The sequence below is a fragment of the Homarus americanus genome, unplaced genomic scaffold, assembly GCF_018991925.1.
Source record: "Homarus americanus isolate GMGI-L3 unplaced genomic scaffold, GMGI_Hamer_2.0 scaffold41050, whole genome shotgun sequence".
Taxonomy (NCBI): Eukaryota; Metazoa; Arthropoda; class Malacostraca; order Decapoda; family Nephropidae; genus Homarus; species Homarus americanus.
In genome coordinates, this window is record NW_024747934.1 from 44608 (window position 1) to 70162 (window position 25555).

Sequence of the window (25555 nt, forward strand, 5' to 3'; positions counted from 1 at the left end):
CAAGACCCCTGTGTGTTACCTGTCTGACCCCGTGTGTCACCTGTCTGAGCCCCGTGTGTCACCTGTCCAGCCCGTGTGTCACCTGTCTGAGCCCGTGTGTCACCTGTCTGAGAGCCCCGTGTGTCACCTGTCTGAGCCCCGTGTGTCACCTGTCTGAGCTCGTGTGTCACCTGTCTGAGCCTGTGTGTCACCTGTCTGAGCCCGTGTGTCACCTGTCTGAGCCTCGTGTGTCACCTGTCTGTGTCACCTGTCTGAGCCCGTGTGTCACCTGTCTGAGCCTGAGTGTCACCTGTCTGAGCCCGTGTGTCACCTGTCTGACCCCGTGTGTCACCTGTCTGAGCCTGTGTCACCTGTCTGAGCCCGTGTGTCACCTGTCTGAGCCTGTGTGTCACCTGTCTGAGCCCGTGTGTCACCTGTTCAGTCTGTGTGTGTCACCTGTCTGAGCCCGTGTGTCACCTGTCTGAGCCCGTGTGTCACCTGTCTGAGCCTCGTGTGTCACCTGTCTGACCCCGTGTGTCACCTGTCTGACCCCGTGTGTCACCTGTCTGACCCTGTGTGTCACCTGTCTGACCGTGTGTCACCTGTCTCACCTGTGTGTCACCTGTCTGACCCCGTGTGTCACCTGTCTGACCCTGTGTTCACCTTCGTGTGTCACCTGTCTGACCCCGTGTGTCACCTGTCTGACCCTGTGTACCTGTCTGACCCCGTGTGTCACCTGTCTGACCCTGTGTGTCACCTGTCTGACCCGTGTCACCTGTCTGACCTGTGTCACCTGTCACCCCGTGTGTTACCTGTCTGACCTGTGTGGTACCTGTCTGACCCTGTGGTACCTGTCTGACCCTGTGGTACCTGTCTGACCCTGTGTGGTACCTGTCTGACCCCGTGGTACCTGTCTGACTCCCTGTGTGGTACCTGTCTGACCCGCTGTGTTACCTGTCTGACCCCGTGTTACCTGTCTGACCCCGTGTACCTGTCTGACCCTGTGTTACCTGTCTGACCCCGTGTGTTACCTGTCTGACCTCGTGTGTTACCTGTCTGACCCTGTGTGTTACCTGTCTGACCGGTGTACCTGTCTGACCCCTGTGTGTACCTGTTTGACCCGTGGTTACCTGTCTGACCCCTCGTGTTACCTGTCTGACCCCGTGTGTTACCTGTCTGACCCCGTGTGTTATCCGTCTGACCCTGCCGTGTTACCTGTCTGACTCCTGTGTGTTACCCTGTCTGACCTCGTGTGTTACCTGTCTGACCCCGTGTGTTACCTGTCTGACCCCGTGTGTTACCTGTCTGACCGTGTGTTACCTGTCTGACCCGTTGTTACCTGTCTGACCCCGTGTGTTACCTGTCTGACCCGTGTGTTACCTGTCTGACCCCGTGTGTTACCTGTCTGACCCCGTGTGTTACCTGTCTGACCCCGTGTGTTACCTGTCTGACCCCGTGCCTGACCCTGGTTACCTGTCTGACCCTGTGTGTTACCTGTCTGACCTCGTGTGTTACCTGTCTGACCCAGTGTGTTACCCTGTCTGACCCAGTGTGTTACCTGTCTGACCCAGTGTGTTACCTGTCTGACCCAGGTTACCTGTCTGACTCCAGTGTGTGTACCTGTCTGACCCAGTGTGTTACCTGTCTGACCTAGTGTGTTACCTGTCTGACTCCAGTGTGTTACCTGTCTGACCCAGGTGTTACCTGTCTGACCTAGTATGTACCCTGTCTGACCCAGTGTGTTACCCTGTCTGACCCAGTGTGTTACCTGTCTGACCAGTGTGTTACCGTCTGACCCAGTTTACCTTCTGACCCAGTGTGTTACCTGTCTGACCCAGTGTGTACCCGCTGACCTCGTGTGTTACCTGTCTGACCCCGTGTTACTGACCCAGTGTGTCTGTCTGACCCCAGTGTGTTACCTGTCTGACCCAGTGTGTTACCTGTCTGACCCAGTGTTACCTGTCTGACCCAGTGTGTTACCTGTCTGACCCAGTGTTACCTGTCTGACCCAGTGTGTTACCTGTCTACCTGTCTGACCCAGTGTGTTACCTGTTGACCCTGCATGTTACCTGTCTGACCCCGTGTGTTACCTGTCTGACCCCGTGTGTTACCTGTCTGACCCCGTGTGTTACCTGTCTGACCCCGTGTGTTACCTGTCTGACCCCGTGTGTTCTGTCTGACCCCGTGTGTTACCTGTCTGACCCTGTGTTACCTGTCTGACCGCGTGTTACCTGTCTGACCCCGTGTGTTACCTGTCTGACCCCGTGTGTTACCTCTGACCCCGTGTGTTACCCACCACCCGTGTTACCTGTCTGACCCCGTGTGTTACCTGTCTGACCTCGTGTTACCTGTCTGACCCGTGTGTTACCTGTCTGACCTCGTGTGTTACCTGTCTGACCCCGTGTGTTACCTGTCTGACCTCGTGTGTTACCTGTCTGACCCCGTGTGTTACCTGTCTGACCCCGTGTGTTACCTGTCTGACCCCCTGTGTGTTACCTGTCTGACCCCTGTGTGTTACCTGTCTGACCTCGTGTTACCTGTCTGACCCCGTGTGTTACCTGTCTGACCTCGTGTGTTACCTGTCTGACCTCGTGTGTTACCTGTCTGACTCGTGTGTTACCTGTCTGACCTCGTGTTACCTGTCTGACCTCTGTGTGTTACCTGTCTGACCTCGTGTGTTACCTGTCTGACCTCGTGTGTTACCTGTCTGACCCCTGTAGTTACCCGTCTGACCTCGTGTGTTACCTTCTGACCTCGTGTGTTACCTCCGTCTGACCCCCGTGTGTTACCTGTCTGACCCCGTGTTACCTGCCTAACATTTCTACTCTCATACAATAATCATATACCTAACCTAACCTAACCTTCTGAAAAATCAATACCAAAATTGTAACTAATTCTACTAACTATATTCATCATCACAAGAAATGTCCTTAAATGTCTAAATAAATGTCCCAAATAATGGCATCTCCATACCACACCACGATAAAAGATCAGATATGCCATGTCACCATAACAACATTTAAATATGTCCACCTCCATCAACAATTCCCCACGATAAAAAAAACCACAGATATATAAATGGCCATATCCACACCTCAAAATGTCTCCGTCTCACTTGTTATTTAGACAGTTGAGGTGACAGGGGAAATGTTATTATTTTCACCCACCAAACTGGCAGGTAAATGGCTACAGAGAATGACATTTTGTACACCTGGCGAGAACTTTCTATTGATTATCGGGGCACGGGAGGTAGGTAAGTGCTATTGGTTGGGAGGGTGGGCAGTGCTTGTGGGTGGTAAGTAGGAGGATGGGAAGTACTTGTGAGTGGTAAGTAGGAGGGTGGGAAGCACTTGTGGGTGGTAAGTAGGAGGATGGGAAGTACTTGTTGACAGGAAGGGAGGGTGGGAAGTACTTGTTGACGGTGGGAAGTAGGAGGGTGGGAAGTACTTGTTGACTGTAAGTAGGAGGGTGGGAAGTACTTGTTGATTGGTAAGTAGGAGGGTGGGAAGTACTTGTTGACGGTAAGTAGAGAGGGTGGGAAGTACTTGTTGACGGTAAGTAGGAGGGTGGGAAGTACTTGTTGACGGTACAGGAGGGTGGGAAGCACTTGTTGACGGTAAGTAGGGAAGTGGGAAGCACTTGTTGATTTGAAGTAGGAGTGTGGGAAGTACTTGTTGGTGGTAAGTAGGAGGGTGGGAAGTACTTCTGAGTGGTAAGTAGGAGGGTGGGAAGCACTTAGAGTGCTGGCAGGAGGTGGGAAGCACTTAGTGGGTGAGAGGATGGGAAGTACTTGTTGAAGTAAGTAGGAGGGTGGGAAGTACTTGTGAGTGGTAAGTGGGTGGGAAGTACTGGTGGTGGTAAGTAGGAGGATGGGAAGCACTTGTGAGTGGTAAGTAGGGATGGGAAGTACTTGGTGGTGGTAAGTAGGAGGGGGAAGTACTTGGTAAAGAGGGTGGGAAGTACTTGTTGAAGGTAAGAGGAGGATGGGAGGCACTTGTGGGTGGTAAGTAGGAGGTGGGAAACTTGTTGATCTGCAAGTAGGGAGAATGGGAGGTACTTGTGGGTGGTAAGTAGGTGGGTGGGAAGCACTTGTTGACGGTAAGTAGGAGAATGGGAGGTACTTGTGGGTGGTAAGTAGGTGGGTGGGTTAATTGTGATAAGTAAGGGGTGGGGGATTACTTGATGGTGGTAAGTAGGTGAGGGAATTACGTGTTGATGGTAAGTACTTGTTGACGGTAAGTAGGAGGGTGGGAAGTACTTGTTGACAGTATGTAGGAGGGTGGGAAGTACTTGTTGACAGTATGTAGGAGGGAGATGTACTGGTTGGTGGTAAGTACTAACGGTAAGTAGAACACAACCCCACCGGCTGTTAACAGTATATATATGTTAGTTAATCACCATCAGGTAGTGTGTGCTGATGGGCGTCTGATTGGTCAATTATCTCACAATCAACAGTTTATTTGTGACGTTAATTAAGGCTGTGTGTACTGTTGTGTATGTCTGTTTATTGTTGTGTGTGTATGTCTGTTTATTGTTGTGTGTGTGTGTGTTTTACTGTTGTGTGAGTGTGTGTTTTACTGTTGTGTGTGTGTGTGTGTGTGTGTGTGTGTGTGTGTGTGTGTGTGTGTGTGTGTGTGTGTGTGTGTGTGTTTACTGTTGCGTGTGTGTGTGTGTGTGTTTTACTGTTGTGCGTGTGTGTATGTGTGTGTTTTTTACTGTTGTGTGTGTGTGTGTGTGTGTGTTTTACTGTTGTGTGTGCGTGTGTGTGTTTTACTGTTGTGTGTGTATGTGTGTTTTTTACTGTTGTGTGTGTGTGTGTGTGTGTGTTTTACTGTTGAGTGTGTGTGTGTTTTACTGTTGTGTGTGTGTGTGCGTTTTACTGTTTTGTGTGTGTGTGTGTGTGTGTGTGTGTGTGTGTTTTACTGTTGTGTGTGTGTGTGTGTGTTTGTTTTACTGTTGTGCGTGTGTGTGTGTGTGTGTTTACTGTTGTGTGTGTGTGTGTGTTTTTTTACCGTTGTGTGTGTGTGTGTGTGTTTTACTGTTGTGTGTGTGTGTGTGTGCGTTTTACTGTTGTGTGTGTGTGTGTGTGTGTGTGTGTGTGTGTATGTGTGTGTTTTACTGTTGTGTGTGTGTGTGTTTTACTGTTGTGTGTGTGTGTTTTACTGTTGAGTGTGTGTGTGTGTGTGTGTTTTACTGTTGTGTGTGTGTGTGTGTGTGTGTGTGTGTGTTTTACTGTTGTGTGTGTGTGTGTGTTTTACTGTTGTGTGTGTTTTACTGTTGCGTGTGTGTGTGTGTGTGTGTGTGTGTTTTACTGTTGTGTGTGTGTGTGTGTGTGTGTGTGTGTGTGTGTTTTACTGTTTTGTGTGTGTGTGTGTTTTACTGTTGTGTGTGTGTGTGTGTGTGTGTGTGTTTTACTGTTGTGTGTGTGTGTTTTACTGTTGTGTGTGTGTGTTTTTACTGTTGTGTGTGTGTGTGTTTACTTGTTGTGTGTGTGTGTTTTACTGTTGTTTGTGTGTGTGTTTTACTGTTGTTTGTGTGTGTGTGTATGTGTGTTTTACTGTTGTGTGTGTGTGTTTTAATTGTTGTTTGTGTGTGTGTGTATGTGTGTTTTACTGTTGTGTGTGTGTTTTACTGTTGTGTGTGTGTGTTTTACTGTTGTGTGTGTTTTTACTGTTGTGTGTGTGTGTGTGTGTTTTACTGGTGTGTGTGTGTGTGTGTGTTATTTTAGGTGTATATGGGTTTATTGTAGTGTGTGTTTACCTTGTAATATTAACGATTTATTAGAGTGTACACACAACACAACCACACACACACAAAGCCGCTGTTGACGCTTCCGAGGGCTGTCTCCACCTTTCAGTCACTCACCTGTGGCGTCCCCAAGGCACCAAGATGGGACCACTCTGCTTCCTTATGCTCATCAATGATGCCCTAAGAGAAAACCCTGCTCGCTGGAAATATGTCGACGACTCCACCATTGGGATCAGCGTCAACAATTCTGCTCCCAACTATACCGCCCTCCAGGATTTATTGAACAGTCTCCAAAACTGGGCCACCAACAACCATGTCACCATCAACCATACCAAGACCATGGTTATGCACATCAACCTCTCCTCCGACATTGTCCCACCTCCTTCCATTACCCTAGGTCCGAACACACTCCAGGTTGTAGATTCCACGAAGCTCCTCGGCGTCACCATAGACAACAAACTAAATTGGAAACCACACGTCAGTGAAGTTGTCAAATCCTCCAGTTTCCGTCTCCACCTCCTCCGCCGACTCAAGTCCCTCGGAGTTCCTGCACACGAGCTCCTCAGTGTATACACAACATTCATACTTCCCAAGCTCACCTATGCCTCCCCCACCTGGTCTTCCTCCCTAAATGCCACACAACGTAAACACCTAGAAAAAGTGCAAAAGAGGGCATGCAAGATTATTCTCTCCCTTCCTACTCCACATATCAAGAAGCGCTCAACACACTGACCCTTTCGACTCTCACTGACCATCACCACGACCTCATCTGCAAATTTGGTAAGAAGCTTCTACACCATCCCCGACACCGGCTCCTACTACCACCTGAGATCCCTAGTCCGAGAATTGCTGTTCGACACCACAACCGCATCCAGCCCATACGTGCACGAACTGATCGCTATAAGAACAGCCCAGTCCCAACCATTGTAAAAATTATCAATAACTTGTAATAAACCAGTGTACTCACTCCCAGTAAACACTGCTCCCTACACTGTCACTATGTTGAAATGAACTGTAGTTTGAGCTTTTCCCCATCTAGTTATTATATATCTTATTTGTGTCACTTATGTTACTTGTATATTATTTGTAATTCGAAACCCATTCCTCAAATATGTAACTGTATATTTTCAGCCTTCTGGCTGCCAAGCTCTTTCAATAACCGTTAATTATTATTATTATTATTATTATTACTCACACACTTCCACCAATCATGAGCCTCGTAACCACACGTCACCCGTTATTAGCCAATTATTACCCTCGCCTGCCACTATGTCATCTTGCACCTCAGCCAATCACCGACAGAGTCATAAAACGTCTCCTTCCTCCTCCGTTCTATAATAATTAATTTCATTATTGTAATTACCTATGTTAATATTATGAGTCCAGTATTATCATTATTAATATATGTATCAGTGTTAATATTATTACTACTATAATTTAGCAACCACAAGATGACAGTACAAACTTACCTAATAATTAATTCCTTTCAGGTTAACGCGTGTAATTACAGGCTCCCTTCATCTAACATTAACGTCTATAATCCATAACACTCCACCTATAACTCTGCTTAATTCCCCATAATATTGTCTATCAGTTAATATTTTCCAGATTGTGGTTAGTATAATTATTTGTTTGTTTACTGAATTATCTCGTAAAATATAAATTATACTTCGTGTCTGGTAAACAACATGTCCGTCTCTGTCAGTATTATACCACAATAACATCCTAAAAATAAATACTTGCTCTAGAGATTTTGTTAATAGTTAAATACATGATTATAAAAGAGAATAAAAATAATATGTAAAATAAATGGAAGGTAGATGCAAGGAGGCGTCTCTCTTACCTCGCGTTCACTCAAACACTTTTCCCTCCACCACTTGGCGTTCTTCTCTCCTTCACTTTACATCCTGGGTGAGTCTCTAGGTGTCTTGTCCGCCATGTTTTCATTGACTTAACTATACTGGACGGCCACAACACATGGAGGGGACGAATATTTTCTCAGTGGCTATGATCGACACAGCGAGCGCGTACACCCTCCTCCTAGCAGCGCCAGACGTACACTGATACAAGTAACGCCACTAACGCCTCCCTGCCATACCAGGCATGCGTCGTGCACTACACCGTTGCCGGCTGTACGTCCTAACATCCCTATTAACATATTGAAATAACACAACATCACCCTTCATACACTATGTCATATTATAAACAATTATTAACTACTATGAACTACTTGTAAACATACATTGCAGATAATGAAAACGGCTGAATTGCGCAATTGTCTTCAATAAATGTTTGGTCATTATTATCATTATCGTTATCTTTATTATTATCCTTATTATTATTATTATTAAAGACAATGTTGAGGAAAGACATAAACAGATCACCATTTATATAACATTCAAAAGAGTTTCAATTCCCCAGTGGTCGTGAGATGAACAGTAAAACTAATGACACTGAACAATGTACCGGAGTCGTTCACTAATAACAAAAAAAAACATTATGTACAAAAATCGATGCAAGACTTTATACTTTAATGTGTGTGTCATAAGTTAAGTAAATTTTCACACATTTGTCCAAACTACGACAGTGTCCACTTCAAAACAGTGAAAGTGAGATGTTTTTGTGTCCAGTTTCTAAAAAAAAAAATAATAAAATAAAATAAATAAATAAAAAATAAGTAAAAAAAAAAAATAATAATAAAAAAGTCGGGGAGGGTGTCGTCAATAATTACCCAGGTGATTATGATTAAAGATGAGAAAAACATTAAATTAAAGGAAAAGTTGGTTTATAGTTTGTATTACTTACTATCATCCAAACACCTGTGAAATATATAAACGAATTCCATAAGTAATTTCTGCTGCTAAACGTCTCCTCCAACATTACCAAATAAAGAATAAAATAAACTAGAAAGCAATGTCATGGTGTAAGTGGCATATAATCATTGGTTCATGGCTTACATAAGAGATGACCCCTCAATGACCCAAGACCTGTATAATACCAAGTCCAACCTAATCTAAACGATTCATTAGGTCTGAATCAACAATCCCTGGGGACATAATCTCAAAAAAATTGAATCCTAATGATTAGACTGAGGCCACTGTGGTGTACTGTAGGTCACGAGTGTTAGCACGTCAACAAAGGTACTGACTCACACAAACAATAACTTTACTACCAAGTTTGAAACATCTGTTAATGTCTGTTATAATAGCTTTTTAACACGAAGTCACAGACCGATATTAAAGAACTAAGAAAATCAATGGAAATAATAGAGCAAACCTTATCTTTTTTAACCCATCCGCCGCCGAGACTTATGACACGTCACGGCCAAGGAAAGTATTAAGAAGGAATCGTATCTTAATGCTGCTCATGTAGTGCGCACATCTGGCCACTAGATAGCACTGATAAAATGGCGGGATAAGTTGCGTCGGCTGATTGTTTCGACTTGGCCGCTGGACTGGGCATGGTGACTGGCGGTGACACAAACAGGGCGAGAAGGAATGGGCTTCACCAGTGTGTTGTGTGGGACAAATAAAAACAACAATAAAGTCCTGAGCGTAACACAAGTTTAAAGAATATTTTAAAAAGCAGCAGGGAAGATGTAGGTATAACTCATGAACCAAGGCTCATCGTCAAGAGTACACAATATGGGAGACGGTCCTCACCTGATGAACCTAGAGCTGAGAACATCATCTACTGTAGTTAGTGACATCATCCTTTTCTCTATGATTGGATTTTGTTTTTGTTATTATGTAGTAATTATTGTCCTCAGCAAGTTATGTATCAATGTTTTATTTATATATTTTGGAAGTTAAAGAATATGTATTAGTAATTATTGTGCACGTGTTCATGTTATGCTTTAATTGTTGTTGCTTCTGGTTTTCATGAGCATGCTTTTATTTTTTATGTACAGTACAGTACAGTACAGTACAGTATAGTATAGTACAGTACAGTACAGTACAGTACAGTACAGTACAGTATAGTACAGTACAGTACAGTACAGTACAGTACAGTACAGTATAGTACAGTATACCTTTTTAATTTGGTGATGCTCATGTCCTCTGTACATTGTTCTTACATTTGCTGCCTGAACTGATAACAAATACGTAAAAAGTAAATTTTATTGTTAGACAGTAAAAGTAGCTTAGCTATTCTATTTAATGTAATTAATAACTGCAGAACATGTAACACATTTAAATACAAATAATATATTTTGTAGTCAGTACGACCATTTATAAATATTGAATAAAATACTTATAAAGAACATAATACAAGTTTATCTCCAATTAATCCTTACAAGAAGAGAACACCTATGATAAATATACTGTATGTCTGTGTAAATCAAATGTACTGGCATAGATATGTTGTGATTAAAGAGGAGGAAGATTTGAGAAGTGTAGAAATGTGCCTTTGAACTTTGTTACTGAGCACCAATAGGTTGACCACAGCAGAGGTACATGAATCATAGGGGGGGTGATGATATAACAAACCCTCCCCCAGAATCTATGCCGCTAAATATTCATTTTCTATCATAGTATAAGTTTAAGAGATAAAGAAAATCGTGTTCATTTTTAGGCACAACTGGCCCAAGAGACACACTTCCTCCTCTATACTCTCCTTGACTGATGCTCACAGACTCACAACCGACCACAACAAACAACAGCCGCTGTGTCCTGCTGCTGTATCTCGTGCTGTGTCCTGCTGCTGTATCTCGTGCTGTGTCCTGCTGCTGTATCTCGTGCTGTGTCCTGCTGCTGTATCTCGTGCTGTGTCCTGCTGCTGTATCTCGTGCTGTGCCTCGTCCTGTGTCCTGCTGCTGTGCCTCGTGCTGTGTCCTGCTGCTGTGCCTCGTTAAGATGAGCCACGACGTGATAGTTGATGCTCTGCCATACATCGACACAGGTTATGACGAGCCAGGAGTGAGAGAGGCGGTACGTAGTGAACAGATAGATAGATTAATTAATAGAGACATACAGTAAAATCAGAATACAAGTTTACAGCTGGTTTATCATGTGGACTACAAAATACTTAGGATGGTTTTTCTTCGTCAGATCAACTGCCTGTTTAGACTGTAGGAATGGTACATAATCATGGTAGTCTAACATAGAGTCAAGAGCTGCTCCTTTGTGCACAGAAAAACACCAAGAACTGTTAATGTGACCCTCCCGTAAAGGCCAGACCACTCTCGTCTAGTATTACCATAATTATTTGTAATGTTTAAGTTTGGGTGTTTTGGTTTATTACTTAACTTACACTAGTGAAATATATTCCTCACAGGCAACTACAGGGATGATATATGGTCACCACCTTGTTTTATTTTCTTGGGAGTTTCAATAAAATGCATTTGGAAATTTTTATCATACAATAAAAACTGTTTGTTACTTTCTCATTTGTACAAATCAGAAATTCAGAAATTGGATATTTAACCATATTATACAATAGATTGATTATGAAATACAGGAAAGTAAGAAAAAAAAACCTGTCATTGACGATCATCAGTAATTTGTTCCAACGTAATGAGAACGTGACGGAAAACAAACCAATCAAACTCTACCAAACCTCCCTAATTTCACTTAGGTCAAAAGTATTCTGAGACTGTTAGGTCAGCCAAGGCTGGTTAGGTTAGGTTAGGTTAGGTTAGGTTAGGTTAGTTTTGACTGTGTAGTGGTTCATGTTGTCTGACAGTACAGTGGTTGGTTCTTTTTTATTTTGTATTGTTGATGGTACAGCGGTAACACCTGTATCTCTCACCAATATGTCAAGGGTTTGAGCCTCGGCCAGGACACACGTGAGAAGGGTGTTATCCAGTGTCTCTCACTACCAAACATCACAGGTTTGCTGGCCTAGAGTTTTCCTCCTGTACTAACACGAGATAGACCAACTGCCCGAATGGCTAGTAAGCTGATAAATCGTGAAAATTAGAAAAGAAACATAAAGTAACAGGATTTAGAAAAAAGTAATACTGTCCACAATATTAAAAAAGTAAAAAAAAAGATCATTAAAAGGAAATAATAAACTGTAATTAGGAGTTTAAATAATAATTAATCAATGCTGGGAAAGAATTACCCCAAAAATCTTTGTTGTGGGTTTCAGAACATAGATATGGTAAGTGTAATGCGACTTTGATCATTGACTCTACATGACTTACTAGCCATTTGTTAAGTATAGAGATGGTATTACTAGACATACTGTACTGTACTGTACTGTAGTGGAAACATTGTATCTTATCCAAACCAGTTTAAACTTACACCAAAAATAAATAAAATAAAACCCAATTCAACTCATCTTTACAGTCCCAAACCTAATGATCTTAACTTACTGGTTGATTAAACACCCATACCGGCCCTGGATGTGTGAGTCGGCAGGAACTACAAGAAATCCTAAACAGAACTAAAAGATTTATATTGCCTTTCATTCACTATAGCCACAAACGCCTATGATTACAAACAAATGTGTGTGTTGTAATCTTCCAAATACACTGTTAAACAAGTACGGACACTGAACTGATACTAACTGTACAATGTTCACAGGCTATCGCGATGGTGGAGGATGAGAAGAAACGTTATCGCCCCACCAAGAACTACCTGGAGCACCTGCCCCAGCTCAACCTGAATGCCTTTGAGGTGAATCCGTGTAGCGTGTTGGTGAAGACGTCTCTCCACTCTGCCCCGTCTTATTTCATGTTCAGTTTGTGTTCATGTGTGTTGTTGAGTCTAAAATATACTATATGTTTGGTATTAATATTTTGTGTTTTAACGTATGTGTGTAGTAGCTTTTGTTGCAGTATATGGTACAGTGAGAATGTTGTGAGCCGCTGTTTGTCTGCAGAAATAGCATAACATTAAATGAATTGACTGAGTCACCTTACTGTGTCACAAATCTATAAACAGAACAAGTTGATTATTGTGCCATGCAGGTCAGTTCTTCGCAAATAAATAACAGTATTGATCCCCAGACAGAAGTGATGCGTTGTGAGTTTGAGCGCGTGGCCGCCCGACAACCTATGGACACCCTGAGCATGAAGCGTTACGAGCTGCCGCCGCCGCCCCCGGGTAAAATGACAGATGTTGCCGCCTGGGGTGAGTGTGTTGACAACTCGATGGCACAATTGGAGCACCAAGCGACCAGGTACTGTATCTTCACGTGTAGGTCGATAATTGTCAATAATGTTGGTACCTTTATTATTTATCCACAGACACTATAGAACTGGTATGTGTGGCAGTAAAACATATCAGCTACAGTACATGGTCTACACACCCTGGCAACAGCTGTACAGTCCTGTTAGTAGCCAGCATAAATTATCACTCACTGTGCAACAACTGTCATGATAAACTTATCAAATATATAACAATATCTTTCTCCTTTAAATGACCCCTGGGCTTTGGGTTGACACAATGTACAGTTGACAATGTTTACTAATACAGCTCCTCCCCGACTTACGGCCTATTCGACTTACGTCCACCCGCACTTACGACCTGCCTCGGTCGTACCAAAATTTGGTCAAATTACGTATTTTCGAGTCCCAAAGTCAGTACACAGACAAATTTTCATCTGTAATTCACTTTAAAATGGCTGGCAAGCTTAAAAGTGAGTGTTTTGTGGTGCTGAGAAGAAAAAGAGACCCCCATTTTAGATTTTCTATGTATTATTTAAGCATTTCCGACTTACGACCATTTCGATTTACGACCTGGATGTCAGTCCCTTATCCCGTTGTAAGTCGGGGAGCAGCTGTATATATATATATATTGTCTTTAAACCATTCAGTAAGGGCACACCACTTCCAATACAGGATTTTATTCTGTTAACGCGAGACAATTTGGCTCAGGTCGGAAGGGACCCCATACATAGAGGTTAAAACCCACTTAGTAAATTGGAGACTACGTATATTATTATTATAATCATTATTATTACTATTATTGCTACAGTATTTATTTCTTTAAAGCTCGCGGTTTTAAAGCTTGCGTCCCTCGGAAACTCACGGACTGCCATGGAAAATACATAAAATAAATTTGAGGCTGTGTGCCAGAGATCACGAGGAGTCAACACTACAGGCCAGCACAGAGCACCATATTTCCCAGGTCATAAAATGCACCCTATAATTAACAAGGTATATTTGGGAAAAATAATTTGTACAGATTTAACAGCCTACTGTACTGGCAAAGCCAAGTCACTGGCTAAATGCTATCATGTTTCTCACTACCACAGCTCATTATCACTTTATGGACCTATTATCAAAAATTTGTTGGTATTATTAATAAAATTTACCTAATTTAATACAAAAGGATATAATTTTACGTATAGATACACACAGTAAAAAAAAAGTATCGCGCAGGGGGGGGGGGTTTCTACTGACTTCCATAATGATCCATACATCACCTGATGTGCTGGGAGGGTTGGTATGCATGCCTGTATGGCAAAGGTTTCCACCTACCTATGGTAGGGCCATATTAGTTACGTCCCACAGGATCGGCATAATATCATCAACATCATTACATTAATTATCTTACAAGGTACAGTACAGTACTGTACTATATAACAAGCCCACGCATATTCCACTATCCCCCGTCTGTAGTGTCATATTGTTTCACACATAATCCGTACGGCACTTTTTTTTACTGTGTTTACCTACGGTATACACATTACAAATACTCATCAGTACTGGGCATGTTCACTTGGAACTGTCCGGTACAGGGATTGTTTACATCCTGTGCACCAAATCACCTCACATTTCAGAGGTATTATATTGTCACTACCACAACTAACTATCACTGTGTGGACCTAATGTTCATACAGTGATATTTTATGTTTATTTATATATGTTATTTCATATTTATTATATTGTTTTATACATACATAATGTTGTTATACATGTGCATATAGCTATTTATATATGTATTTTGCACACTCCTGGGACTGGCATGCAATACTCGCGGATTATGCTTTCTCACGGGGTCCATTTTACCTAACCCCAGCAAGCTTTAAGGGAATACTTTACTATTATTATTACTATTTATTATTATTAAAGTGCACATTATCTGTATTTATGGTAAAGTTGTATCATTAAAGTTATTTCTATTGTTTCAGGATCACAAACTTGGACTTAATGAATGAGTTTGGTTCTGAAGCATGGAAGGCTCACAACAACATTTTGCAGCATATGTTAACCCGCTCTCAGGCTCAGCTGCAGGAGTATAAGTAAGACTTCACTCTTGTCTCATCAAAATAAAAAAAAATAAAAAGTCTCAGTGTCTCAAGCACATAATAGCAGAGGGTAATATACTGTGTCTAGTGAAGAATGGTAGTATAGTAGTTTGTCAGCTGTGTTGAAGTGAAACAGTAATGAGGAGAGTAAAGCTGTGTTAGCACGGTTTATCCATCTCTTGTCTGGCTCTAGTGTACATATTTCTATAACTTCAGTCCCATATTGTCAAGTTTACCTCATTTTGACATCATGATTTAAATTATGTTTGTCCTCAACAGGAAAGAAATACAAGAACTTAACTGGTCAAGAAAAAGTATGCAGACTAAAGCTGGGGAGGAACTACGCCACCTGGAGACCAGCTGGGTGTCCCTCGTCTCCAGGAACTACGAGATAGAACAGGCCTGTGTGTTGCTGGAGGCAGAGATAGCCAAGTCTGAGCGGGAAAAAGAGATTCAAGAATAAAAATGTCAAGTAATTAGATGAAATGGTCTTGAATTTCCACCCTGTGTTAAGGTTTCTTTTGGTAGTACAAATGTGGGTAGAAAATGGCAGTTGATTTTGTGCTTGATGTGAACACTGGTGACCAAACAGACCTTTTTAAACCTCCCAGTTACTTTGTTGTGAGTAATGTCATGTTTCCTCAGCTCAAAACTTATCCCTGTAAGTGTATTTTGTGGTATAGTAAAATGTTTAAACAAAGGACAGATTTACCTACGACCTGTACAAGACAAAGACTGTCACGTTACCTCGTTGTGGAGATTTACCCTCATTAACACTTAATAAAGGTGAGGTGTGTCTCAACTGGGCAAAGAAAATATAAAAATATGAGGATATCACTGTCAAACTGTGTGTGTGTACGCTGTAATTTGAACAATTAATGCATGAACACTCGGTCCAAAAGGCATCCTTACAATTTTGTGTGAGATAATATAACACAACGGACGATGGACTCTAACAATCCTACCGAGACAACAGGAGCTGCAGCATTCATTTTGTAATTCACCACACCGCTTTTGGAGCAAGTCTATAGTAGTGAATATTCAATTGCTCATTTGTGAGTTCCAAAATTTTTTTAATGTTAATAAATAGTTCAAAAGAGTTTGTTTTTTATCTCCAAATGTAAGTTTCAAGAATTGTTTTGGGTTAATATTAAAATACTTAATCTGTGTACTGTACACTCATGGTAAAAGTGGTCACTGTTATGAACCATTGTTATTATACATCATCATATATAAGTGTACCCAAACTAACACTGGTAAGTTACTGTCACAAGATAAACCTCAAGTGTAGGAAATGTAAACTAAATACTGTCTCATTACCCGACACTGACCCATCACCCGACACTGACCCATCACCCGACACTGACCCATCACCCGACACTGACCCATCACCCGACACTGACCCATTACCCGACACTGACCCATTACCCGACACTGAGCCCATTACCCAACACTGACCCATTACCTGACACTGACCACCGAGTTGAACACAGAGAGCAACATCACCTGCTAACCTCACCTTAGACACACAAACTAATTTTTCTCTTCCAGTTGTGAAATACAGTGAGTTCTGCTATAACGCGTGTTTTGACAACGCGAATTGGCTCTTAACGCGATTTATGAATAGAGGAATGATATTTGTATAACGCGAACGCTTGCTTGCTGTAACGCGATTTTTGCTTACTATTTCTCCAATTTTGTGGTATTAACTGTGAATATGGTAAAGAAGAATATCTTCAAGAAGCGTTCTGGTGATCGCATTCCCGGTGATGATCGTAAAAGAAAGGATATAACACTTGAAGAGAAGCTCGATGTTATCAACCTCAAAATCACCCTTCTCCCCCATCAAGTTATATTCATATTTTTTCAAGGTAAAGTGTTACATTTACTGTATGATTTCACTATTAGATATGAATGTAACATTTATTTAGACTGTGCTATCCTTTGTGTTAGGCTAACTACTAAAAAATTTTCAATTTCGAGTAGTAATCTGCACCTAACCCTATTTTCTCCATAAGCCCTGTTATTTCTATTACGCGAATTTCTATAACACGATGTTTTACAAGAACACAACTATCGCGTTATAGCAGATCTGACTGTATATGTAGACATCATTGGTAACAAAGTGTGAGCTATCAACCTGTCTTGTTAGTCCCCCCACCAGCCTTACCAGAGGGACTACAAGTTAACTCTGCTTGTGTTTGTCAGTACTGTAATCTATCCCCTCAGTTTTCTGCACCTCGAGGTCAGAGAATAACTGGATAGTGATTTTTACTCTGGCCGAGGGCGGGATTTGCTGGAGTTTAAAATACCTGGTCCTTATTACCCGACCCCTTGGTGTAGTTTGTGCTGACAACTGTATAATGAGGCTGAGCTAACTACCAGCCTAGACCTGTACTCCAGCAGTGATCTAATGTCTTATAGGGAGCTTCTACTTGTATGGTCATTCATCTCTACTTAATCATATTGTTGTCCATTAAGAGTTAGGTTTAGAGGCCACGAATGTTTCCTACTGGCTTCACTGTGTCCCTCCATAACATTATACTGTATATGTCTTCTTACTCTTGAAGTATCATAGTTATATATACTGTACTATCTGTACTGTACTGTACTATCTCTAATGTACTGTACTATCTGTACTGTATTGAACACTAATATATGAAAGGTTAACCCAAACATTGCAGATGACAACCTCTACCACAACTCCACCACCATTTGGACAGCTGCAGCTCACCTGTCCTCCAGACAGACAGGTGAGCTGGAACAAGAAACTTTAGAGAAAACATTAAAACAATCAAGGACTAATAATAAAGAGTCCAACACAGTCCTGAGTGAGTCCTTTTGTTACTAATATTCAGTTACAGTATTTTAATTTATCACTTCACCATTTATCAGCTCCTGACCCATTCAAGCAGGTGGCCTGTTGTTTGTTATGACCTTAACTGCACAGTGTTATTGTTTTTATTCCAACATTAGTGAAAAGCCACCAACTTACTCCAGGGAGGAATGGGAATCACTTAACCCGGAGGAGTTTGCTGCCACCCAACACCAAAACTCTGTCAAGCTCATGGCAGTCCTCACTGAGCACATAGTAGCTCAAAGTGCCACAAGTGAGGTGGACAACAAGAACTATGCAAAATTTGATGTTCTATTACAACAACGGCAAAACATCCAAAGGAAAAAACTCCAACAACTGTCAGAGAACTTGAAGAGAAAACTGGCCACAGCACAGAAGAGCACCTCAAACTGGTTTACAATGCTACAGATAAGAACAAAGGGCTTCAGCCTTAGCAAACAGCACAGATGCCATTGCTCTAAGGTATGGTAGGCCAATGGAAGGCATGTCAGGCCAGTGTGTGTGTATGTGTGGAACACCCTACCACATCAATCACACCATAGGGTGCAAGATGGGAGGTTTCGTATGCCTGAGGTGCAGTGAAGTAAGGGACATCACTGTGAATATGCCGAAGGAAATATGCCATGACATCACTGACCCTTATCCCACTTCCTCCGCAGGACTGCCAACACTACCAACGAAGCCTGTGTGGACTATGTACTGTACTGTACTGTACTCAAGGATTCTGGACGAGGGGACAGTGAGCCTTCTTTGACATTAAAATACTAATTGATCTCCTGGCTGAATGTCACCATGACTTGTCTCTTGAGGCTGCACACAGGTGGAGTGAGAATGATGAGAACAGAGTGTATGACCAGAGAATCCAGAACGTAGACCAAGGCAGCTTCACTCCTCTGATGTTCACAACATCTGGCAGGATGGGACCAAATGCATAGTGTTTCTATGCCAGACTGGCCGAGGTGCTATCAGAACAGAAGCAGCAGCCCAGAGGCTACATCGTGGCCTGGTCAAGGTGTCCCTGATCCTTCTCTTGTGCTTAGGTCTACTCTGCTATGCCTCAAGGGAATGAGGTCATCGGCCCCTAAACCAACAACATACACAGACATGGACTATGAGGCAACATTCACTGAATGCAGCATAGATCTGTGGCTTAACTAACTCAGCTTGGGTAGTGGTTTTTGTATTAAGATAGTGTAGTTAGGTAATATAATGGTGGCGAAAGTGTGGCTTTAAGGGGAGGCTGGAGGCCATGTTTGGGTAACCTAAAAAAATAATGTTTTAGTAGTAGTAGTAACAGACATTGTTGCGTCTGTGCTAGCCAGTACCAAAATTGCACTAGCTGTGATTGCGCGAGAAACAACCGACCATGTGTGGTTTGCAGAAAGGGAAACAATTGCCGCAACCCATATGGCAGGGAGCCGACACAGGAGGCCACAGTGGATATCGCTGGGACCCAACCGCCCGATGATATCCTAAATGATAGCAGTGAGTCTACTCAACCTGTAGTACTAATAAATGCTGCTCCAATAGTAGCAGATGTCCACGAGGTGAATGAGAGACAGCCACCACAGTGGAATGGCATGTCGATGGAAAATGCAGATATATGGGTTAAAGAAACTTACTCAGAAATTGTCAGGTGGTCGCCCGCTAACTTGTTTGAACCACCCAAGTGTGCGGCCACCAAAGAAATGATTCGGGAGATGATTCGCCTCATAACTGAGTACACTCAGGACTGCTTCCTTGCCCCTTTAGCACTTCAAATACTGGCAATAATACCACATCTATTCTGTCGGAGGACACACACAAAGACTAAGCACAAAGAAAATGTGGCAGACTGGGGCCCTTGAGGATCTCCTATGTGAAGCAAGAACACTGCAGGAGAGACTAAAATTTACAGGTGACAGAAAGCAAAACACCGATGATGTTGCAAGAAAGTTTGGAAACAAAATGCGTGTGGGAAAAGTGTCTTCGGCGGTAAGATCTCTCACAGAGGAATCCTCCGGTGGGGTTCTGCTAATAAACAGAGAGACATTAAAACAACTGAAAGAAAAACATCCCCCTGCAATTGAAGACGAAGGCATCAGGTTCCAGGGTGACTATATCCCACCAAATGCTCTCCTCTTCGAGAAAATAACAGGAGGGATGGTGTGGAAAAAGGCACTGAAGATTCGAGGAGGTGCCGGCCCTTCAGGTCTGTATGCAAAAGGTTGGAGAGTCATCCTCAGCACTAACAAGTTTGGCCCCGTAGCAAGTGATCTCTGCACTGCCATTGCTGTCCTTGCAAGAAAGCTGGTATCCTCGTGCTGCCAACACCTCCATGCTCTGACGGCCTGCTGCCTCATTCCCCTGGATAAGAATCCAAGATGTAGGCCTATAGGGGTGGGGGAAGTGCTGAGGCGGATCATCGGAAAATACATAATGGAGGTGGTAAAGGATGATGTCAGGGCAGCAGCAGGGAACCTGCAAGTTTGTGCTGGCCACCAGGCTGGAGGGGAAGCTGCCATTCACACCATGAGAACGATATTTGAGCAGCGTGATTGTGAGGCCGTTCTCCTGGTGGACGCTTGAAACGCATTCAACATACTTAACAGCAAGGCCGCACTGCACAACATCAAGATCAAGTGTCCAAGCTTTGCAATGTATGTTGAAAATTCCTACAGGAATCCATCAGACCTCTATATAGTAAACAAGGCTCTAAGAGGTGATACCATCATACAGTCAACCGAGGGAACAACGCAGGGGTACCCTGTTGCAATGGCAATGTATGCAATAGGCCTATCCATGCTCCAACACACAATAAAATTTGAAACAACTTAGGTCAAGCAAGTGGCGTATGCTGATGACCTTACAGGAGCAGGAAAAGTGGAGGACATCAAAAAGTGGTGGGACCTGGTAACATCACGAGGCCCACAAACAGGGTACCACCCAAACGCCAGCAAGTGTGAAGCCAGAACATTATGAACGGGCAATGGAGGTGTTCGGTGGAAACGAGGTCAAAATAACAAAGGAAGGCCAAAGACACCTTGGTGCAGTAATCGGCACGACGGACTTCAAGACCGAATACGTAACGGGAAAGGTGAATGATTGGGTAAGGGAAATCCAAGCTCTGTCTGAGATTGCTAACACAGAGCCACATGCGGCTTTTGCGGTATTCACCTATGGAGTCAAGCATCGCTGGAACTACCTGATGCGCACTATCCCTGATATCGAACCCCTCCTCCACCCTCTGGAAGAAGCTATCAGCGTCAATTTCATTCCCAAATTAGTGAAACACCTTCACTTAACCCCAGCAGAAAGATCACTCCTTGCACTACCACCGAGACTGGGAGGAATGGGATTGACCAATCCAGAGGAGATTGCTGCCACCGAACATCAAAACTCAGTTAAGCTCACGGCAGCCCTCACGGACCACATAATAACTCAGAACGCAACAGGGGAGGTGGATACCAGTGAAGTAAACAAGATTCGAAGGTCCATTACGACAGAACGACTGCACTCCCAAAGTGATAAGTTGCAGCAACTGTTGCTGCAAGTACCAGAGAATTTGAAAAAAAAGTAGCTATAACGCAGGAGGTGGGCGCCTCGAACTGGTTAACTACGTTACTGATAAGGGTAAATGGTTTCAGGCTCAATAAACAAGAATTTACAGATGCCATTGCTCTAAGGTACGGTCGGCCAGTAGAAGGTTTGCCCTCCCAATGCGTGTGTGGCTCTTCCTATGACATCGATCACGCCATGGTGTGCACGAAAGGGCTTCATATGCATGAGGCATGACGAGGTAAGGGATCTCACAGCAAATATGTTGAAAGAAATCTGCCGGGATGTCAGGGTAGAACCGACCCTCCTTCCATTGGATGGTGAGATCTTCCAACACAGGACTTCAAACACATCCAACGAAGCCCGTGTATACGTCAGTGCTCGATGATTCTGGACGCGGGGACAGCGAGCCTTCTTCAACATCGGGATTTTTATCCCATGGCCGCATGTCACCGTAACCTAGCTCTCGATGCTGCACACAGGAGGAACGAGAACGACAAGATAAGGGCATATGGGGAGAGAATTCAGAACGTTGATCAAGGCAGCTTCACTCCTCTAGTGTTCACAACCTCTGGTGGGATGGGACCAAGTGCAAGATGCTTCTACGCCAGACTCGCGGAGGTGATCTCCGAACAGAAGCAGCAGCCCAGAAGTTATGTTCCAGCCTGGATGAGATGTCGACTGTCCTTCTCTCTCCTTCGGTCGGCTTTGCTCTGCCTCAGGGGAACGAGAGCATTGGCCCCTACTCCGACAACAGTTGCAGATATTGACTATGAGGCAACAGTCACTGAATGCCGCATAGATCTGTGGCTCAACTAACTCAACACAGCTAGGATAGCTACTTATGTATTAGTATATTTAATATTAAGGTAATAAAATGGCGGGGAAGGTGTGGCTATTGGGGGAAGCTGGAGGCCATTAAAAAAAACAGTGGTAATAGTAAAAGTAGTGGTAATAGCCTGGGTCACAGCTACACTACCAAAGGCTCTGCTCACCTGCTGATCCTTGTGAACTTAATTAATTAGATGTATAACAGGTAACAATATTAAAAATAATTGTTGCCAACACAAACTAAAAATGCCTGCCTCTCTCTCTATCCATATTCTTTCCTCTCTATTCTTTCATCTCTCATTCCTCTCTACCTTCTCTCTCTCCCTCATTTCTTCCCTCCATCACCTCTCCTCCTCACCCCTCCTTCACGCTTCTCTCCCTTACTTCCCCTTCTCCTCCTTCACTCATCCTTCTCATCTTCCTCCTCCCCCCCTCTCCCTTAACCTCCTCCACTCCTCTCTCTCATCTTCCTCCCCCCTCTCTCCCCCCCTCTCCTCCCCCTCTCTCAGAAGGACTCCAGGAAGGCGTTGCATTTTTAACTTTCAATTAAAGAGGGAGGAAGCGAGGCTGTGTACACTGAGTCAGTCGCCTCAGGGGTCGTGGTGTTGAGTCATCTGTGAGTTACCAGTGAGTCAGTCATCCGTGAGTCGTATTTGAATCACCCGCTAAAGATCGACTAATAATTCTTGAGCTCTGATGATGATACCTTGTCATAACCCCTACCTGCCGAGAGGGGGGGAGGGGTGAGAGGTGAGGGACGTGTGAGAGACGATGGTGAGAGGTGAGGGGTTAGGAGAGAGGGGGGAGGGGTGAGGTGACGTGTGAGAGACGATGGTGAGGGGTGAGGGGTTAGGAGAGAGGGGGAGGGGTGAGGTGAGGGACGTGAGAGACGATGATGAGAGGTGAGGGGTTAGGATGACGGAGGATGGAGGAGGTGAGGGACGTGTGAGAGACGATGGTGAGAGGAGGGGTTAGAGGGAGGGTGAGGGATGAGGACGTGTGAGAGACGATGGTGAGAGGTGACAGGTCGAGTGTTTATTTCTTCTCTCTCTCTCTCTCTCTCTCTCTCTCTCTCTCTCTCTCTCTCTCTCTCTCTCATCATCTACCTCATGTCATCAATTTACTCCTCTTCCCTCTTTCTCTCACCTCATTAACGTCTTCCTCCTCCTTCCTTTATTCCTTGTGTCTCCTTTATCTTTGTTTATGTTATATCTACCTCACTAATGACATAGTCTTGTCTATTTATTTACTTACCTATCTGTGGTGGGCGTGGGCGTGGCGTGGGTGTAATGTGGACGAGTTTGTGTGGGCGTGGCATGGGTGGTTGTGGGTGGGGCATGAGTGGGTGTGGGCGGGGCATGAGCGGGTGTGGGCGGGGCATGAGCGGGTGTGGGCGGGGCATGGGCGTGGCATGGGCGGCCGTCACTGTGTACACAACAAGGCAACATTACTCTAGGTGAAGTCTTTTATACACAGTTCCTCTCACTCAAATATTAATGGAAATTCTGGAGCCACACTTCATTCACGAGCTCCTCCTCCTCCTCTTCCTCTTCCTCTTCTTCCTCCTCCTCCTCTTCCTCCTCCTCCTTTTACCCCTCGCCTCTTCCTCAGTAGCCTAACCAAGGGAGTTTGGAGAGTGTGAGATGGGGAGACACCTTTATATCTTCTGTCTCATCAAACATAACAACCTTATACCTACACCTGTCTCACTAATGACAGGTGTACCTTACTAATTACAGGTGTACCTTACTAATTACAGGTGTACCTTACTAATGACAGGTGTACCTTACTAATTACAGGTGTACCTTACTAATGACAGGTGTACCTTACTAATTACAGGTGTACCTTACTAATTACAGGTGTACCTTACTAATTACAGGTGTACCTTACTAATGACAGGTGTACCTTACTAATGACAGGTGTACCTTACTAATGACAGGTGTACAAGACCTTCTACCTGTTCGCTTGACCTCAATACATCATTTTTTCACGGCTCTTATCTCTCTTTATCTTCTTGTCTTTATCTATTAAATCTACTCCTTTTATTTATCGTTGTCTCACTCCCTCATTCTTTCTCATTCTCTCTCCGTCATTCTTTCTCCCTCATTCTTACTCCCTCGTTCTTACTCCGTCATTCTTACTCCCTCGTTCTTACTCCGTCATTCTCTCTCCCTCATTCTCTCTCCTTCATTTTTACTCCGCCATTCTCTCTCCCTCATTCTTACTCCGTCATTCTTACTCCCTCATTCTCTCTCTCCCCATTCTCTCTCCCTCATTCTTACTCCCTCATTCTACTCCCTCATCCTTACTCCCTCATTCTCCTCTCTCCCCTCATCCTTACTCCCCATTCTCTCTCTCCCATTCTCTCTCCCTCGTTCTTTCTCCCTCATTCTTACTCAGTCATTCTTACTCCTTCATTCTTACTCCCTCATTCTCTCTCCTCATCCTTACTCCTCATTCTCTCTCTCCTCATCCTTACTCCCTCATTCTCTCTCCCCTCATCCTTACTCCCTCATTCTCTCTCCCCTCATCCTTACTCCCTCATTCTCTCTCCCTCATTATTTCTCCCTCATCTTTACTCCCTCATTCCTACTCCGTCATTCTTACTCACACATTCTCTCTCCCTCATTCTTTCTCTTCACACACACACACACACACACACACACACACACACACACACACACACACACACACACACACTCGACCTTAGTGACTACACGATAAGAGACTCATGGACGGACAGACAGACACACGGACAGGTGATCAAGGCTAAAATTCCAGACAAACTGTGATTGAATTTTGTCTTAGATAGTGTGAGAGGGGTGAAGTGGGGTATGAGAGGCGAAGTGAGGTATAGGAAGGTGAGGGGTATGAGGAGTGGAGTGGGAGGGGTGGGAGGGTGTGAGGAGGGTGGGTATGAGGGGTGGAGTGGGGTATGAGGTGGAGTGGGGATAGAGGTGGAGTGGGGGTATGAGGGTGAAGTGGGGTGTGGAGGGTGGAGTGGGGGTGTGAGAGGGGGTGAGGGTGGAGAGGGAGGGGTGGGTGGGGTGTGGGGTGGAGTGGGTATGAGAGTGGGTGGGTATGAGAGGGTGGGTGGGGATGAGGAGGGTGGATATGGAGGGGGTGGGAGGGGGGAGAGGGGTGGGGGAGAGGTGGGGTGGGTGTGGGAGGGTGGGGGGTATGAAGGGTGTAAGGTGTGAGGAGGTGGAGTGGGGTATGAGAGGTGGGTGGGGTATGGGAGGGGTGGAGTGGGGTGGAGAGGGGTGGGTGGGGTGTATGGAGGGGTGGGTGGGGTATGGAGGGGTGGGTGGGTGGGGAGGGGGTGGGTGGGGTATGGGGAGGTTGGGTGGGGTGCGGGGAGGGTGAAGTGGGGTATGAGAGGGTTGTGGTAGGGTATGGAGGGGT

At 44.2% G+C, this 25555-nt stretch overlaps 1 protein-coding gene across 1 annotated transcript; it reads left to right on the forward strand.

Moving 5' to 3' along the window:
- Positions 1-10315: 10315 nt before the first annotated feature.
- Positions 10316-16024, forward strand: LOC121879888 (pre-mRNA-splicing factor SPF27-like). The gene is made up of 5 exons (XM_042386671.1): positions 10316-10655; positions 12255-12347; positions 12680-12852; positions 14809-14919; positions 15205-16024. The coding sequence occupies exons 1-5, from the start codon at positions 10350-10352 to the stop codon at positions 15386-15388; spliced, it is 867 nt and encodes a 288-aa protein (XP_042242605.1). The 5' UTR covers positions 10316-10349; the 3' UTR covers positions 15389-16024.
- Positions 16025-25555: the final 9531 nt, after the last annotated feature.